The sequence below is a fragment of the Hippocampus bargibanti genome, linkage group LG17 (assembly GCF_051943395.1).
Source record: "Hippocampus bargibanti isolate YZ-2025 linkage group LG17, ASM5194339v1, whole genome shotgun sequence".
Classification (NCBI taxonomy): Eukaryota; Metazoa; Chordata; class Actinopteri; order Syngnathiformes; family Syngnathidae; genus Hippocampus; species Hippocampus bargibanti.
Genome location: NC_142750.1, coordinates 2742501 through 2745000, shown reverse-complemented (window position 1 = coordinate 2745000; position 2500 = coordinate 2742501). Strand labels below are relative to the sequence as shown.

Sequence of the window (2500 nt, the reverse complement as noted above, 5' to 3'; positions counted from 1 at the left end):
AGAAAATGTTTTAAAAACATTTTAGGTGAAATGCAAATGAGTATCTGACCTGACAGAGTATATATGGGCCGCTGAAGTGCACTGGGAGGTCGCAGCCATTAACCTTCTCAGCAGGGAAGGCCACGCTATTACACTTCAAGTCCTGTCGGTCCTGCTCCAAATCTTTATTTTCTGCACCCTCCGTTGGCCGAAGTGAGGAGCTTGGGGAGATGATGGAGGTGGAAGAGTACTTTGAGGAATTTCACGGGTCAATTCAAGTGTTCTCATTTATGTTTGTGCTCCAAAAGTAAGAGATATTACCATCGACGTAAGCTGTACGATTGATGTACTTTGCAGATGTAAGTGTTGTCGTTCTCTAACAGGGCCCGGCAGGTGGCAGATTGGATCATAGAAATATTTTTCTGTTATCATAAAGTAGAAATGTTATAGAAAGATTAAAAAAAAAAAAAAAAAAAAAAACATTCTTACCTTAATCTCTGACAGAGTTTTGCTTTTGCCGGGAGAAGGAAGTGCCTCACCCCAAAGAATCATTTTCCTATTTAAAGATATTGTGGAATTTCAGAAACAAAGCACTTTGCTCAAGATATGTAAAATATGAAACGCTACAATTAAATATCTCCACCAATCAGACAATTAACTCATTAACTGCCAGACAATGTTAAAAATGCGTCCACTCCAGTGCCAGGGTTTTTGTCATTGTCACTCGAATTCCAGGATTCACAGAATATTGAGTTTTAGGACTACATAAATATTCAATGCAGCGTAAGAAACCTTAGACGCTCTTTTTTTCGTTAGAAAAAAAAAAGTTAATTCCTAAATTATATAGGTCTGGAGTTATATGAGTTTGAAATGAGGGCAGATGTTCAAAATCCAATCCAATCCATACATATTGGTTTATATAGCTCTTTAACAACAGCTGAATCTGGAACAAAGCGCTAACATGGAAAAAAAAGGAAATCCTGCCCCCCTAGTGGATGGGGAAAAACATTGCCAGAGGTCTGGCCTGCGCTTTATCGACACCCAAGCACGAAAAAAAAACCGCAAACTAATTCGGGAATGGCACTCTACGTCATATTTTGTTTTGACTTTACAGCAGTTCCTGTATTTTGTTTTTTTTTGCTGCTGTGAAATGTAAATTTATTTATTGTGAGACAAATAAGGGCTCATCTAAAATAATATAATATAATCTAAACTAATCCAATGTAATATAATCTTCTTTTCCTTTTCCTTTCGGCTTTTTCCTTCAAGCCACAGCGAATCGGTGTCCTCCATCTAACCCGGTTTTGTGCATCCTCTTCTCTCACACCAGCGACCGTCATGTCCTCTTTGACAATCCAACCTAACCTAACCTACTCTACTTTGATGTAATGTAATGTAATGTAATGTACACTTTGATGTAATGTAATGTAATGTAATGTACTCTGATCTGATGTAATGTAATGTACTCTGATCTGATGTAATGTAATGTAATGTAATGTACTCTGATCTGATGTAATGTAATGTAATGTACACTTTGATGTAATGTAATGTAATGTACTCTGATCTGATGTAATGTAATGTAATGTAATGTAATGTACACTTTGATGTAATGTAATGTAATGTAATGTACTCTGATCTGATGTAATGTAATGTACTCTGATCTGATGTAATGTAATGTAATGTACTCTGATCTGATGTAATGTAATGTACTCTGATCTGATGTAATGTAATGTAATGTACTCTGATCTGATGTAATGTAATGTACTCTGATCTGATGTAATGTAATGTAATGTAATGTACTCTGATCTGATGTAATGTAATGTAATGTAATGCAATCCAATCCAATCAAATGTAATCTAAAAAAAAACAAGACAATATGATATAATGTAATATGTTTGCATAAAGGAAGTGTCGACAACTACCTTTGACAAGTTAAAATGGTCCAAAAGAGAAAAATGCAGATGATGACCACAGTCACACCAAGGCAGAAATAGACGATGACAGTGATGGGCCATGGACCTGTTGGATGGAGAGGGGTCGAGGGGATTTTGATAATCCGACAATTTACGCAACAAATGGAGACAAACGTAATTCAGTACCTGCATGCGATGTCCAGTCTTCTGGTTCGGACCATTGGGAGGGTCTTCCTTCATAGAGTGAACCCTGTCCGGGGATGACGACAGATCGGACTTGCACCCGGTGACGCTGGGATGGGGTCAATGAGGCGGCCGGGATGCTAACTGAGGTGGAGCCTTGGGAAATGTTCAGCAAGACAGAAGCCCCCTGCAAAGGATTGCAACTTTTTGTCCAACTCTTTTGTGAAGATAGAGAGATAGAGACAGATAGCTAGCATGATAATGATAATAATAAGTGTTAATATAGATAGAAACATAGCTAGCTCGCTATGTATAGCGAGACAGCTAAGGAGCTAGGTAGCGAGGTAGCAAGATAGCTAAGGAGCAAGATAGCTAAGTAGGTAGGTACCTAGGTAGGTAGGTACGTAGGTACGTAGGTAGACAGG

General features: G+C 38.2%; 1 protein-coding gene across 10 annotated transcripts in view; it reads right to left on the bottom strand.

Annotated features, from left to right (window-relative positions):
- csf2rb (colony stimulating factor 2 receptor subunit beta) overlaps window positions 1–2500 on the bottom strand; it is a 16208-nt gene that overhangs the window by 4860 nt on the left and 8848 nt on the right. For all 10 annotated transcript variants that reach the window (XM_089019453.1, XM_089019451.1, XM_089019452.1 and 7 more), the window contains 5 exons: window positions 2079–2262; window positions 1902–1998; window positions 469–535; window positions 301–401; window positions 50–200 (listed from right to left, as the gene is read on the bottom strand). In XM_089019453.1, the coding sequence (XP_088875579.1) occupies window positions 50–200; window positions 301–401; window positions 469–535; window positions 1902–1998; window positions 2079–2262 (600 nt within the window). The remainder of the gene's footprint in view (window positions 1–49; window positions 201–300; window positions 402–468; window positions 536–1901; window positions 1999–2078; window positions 2263–2500) is intronic.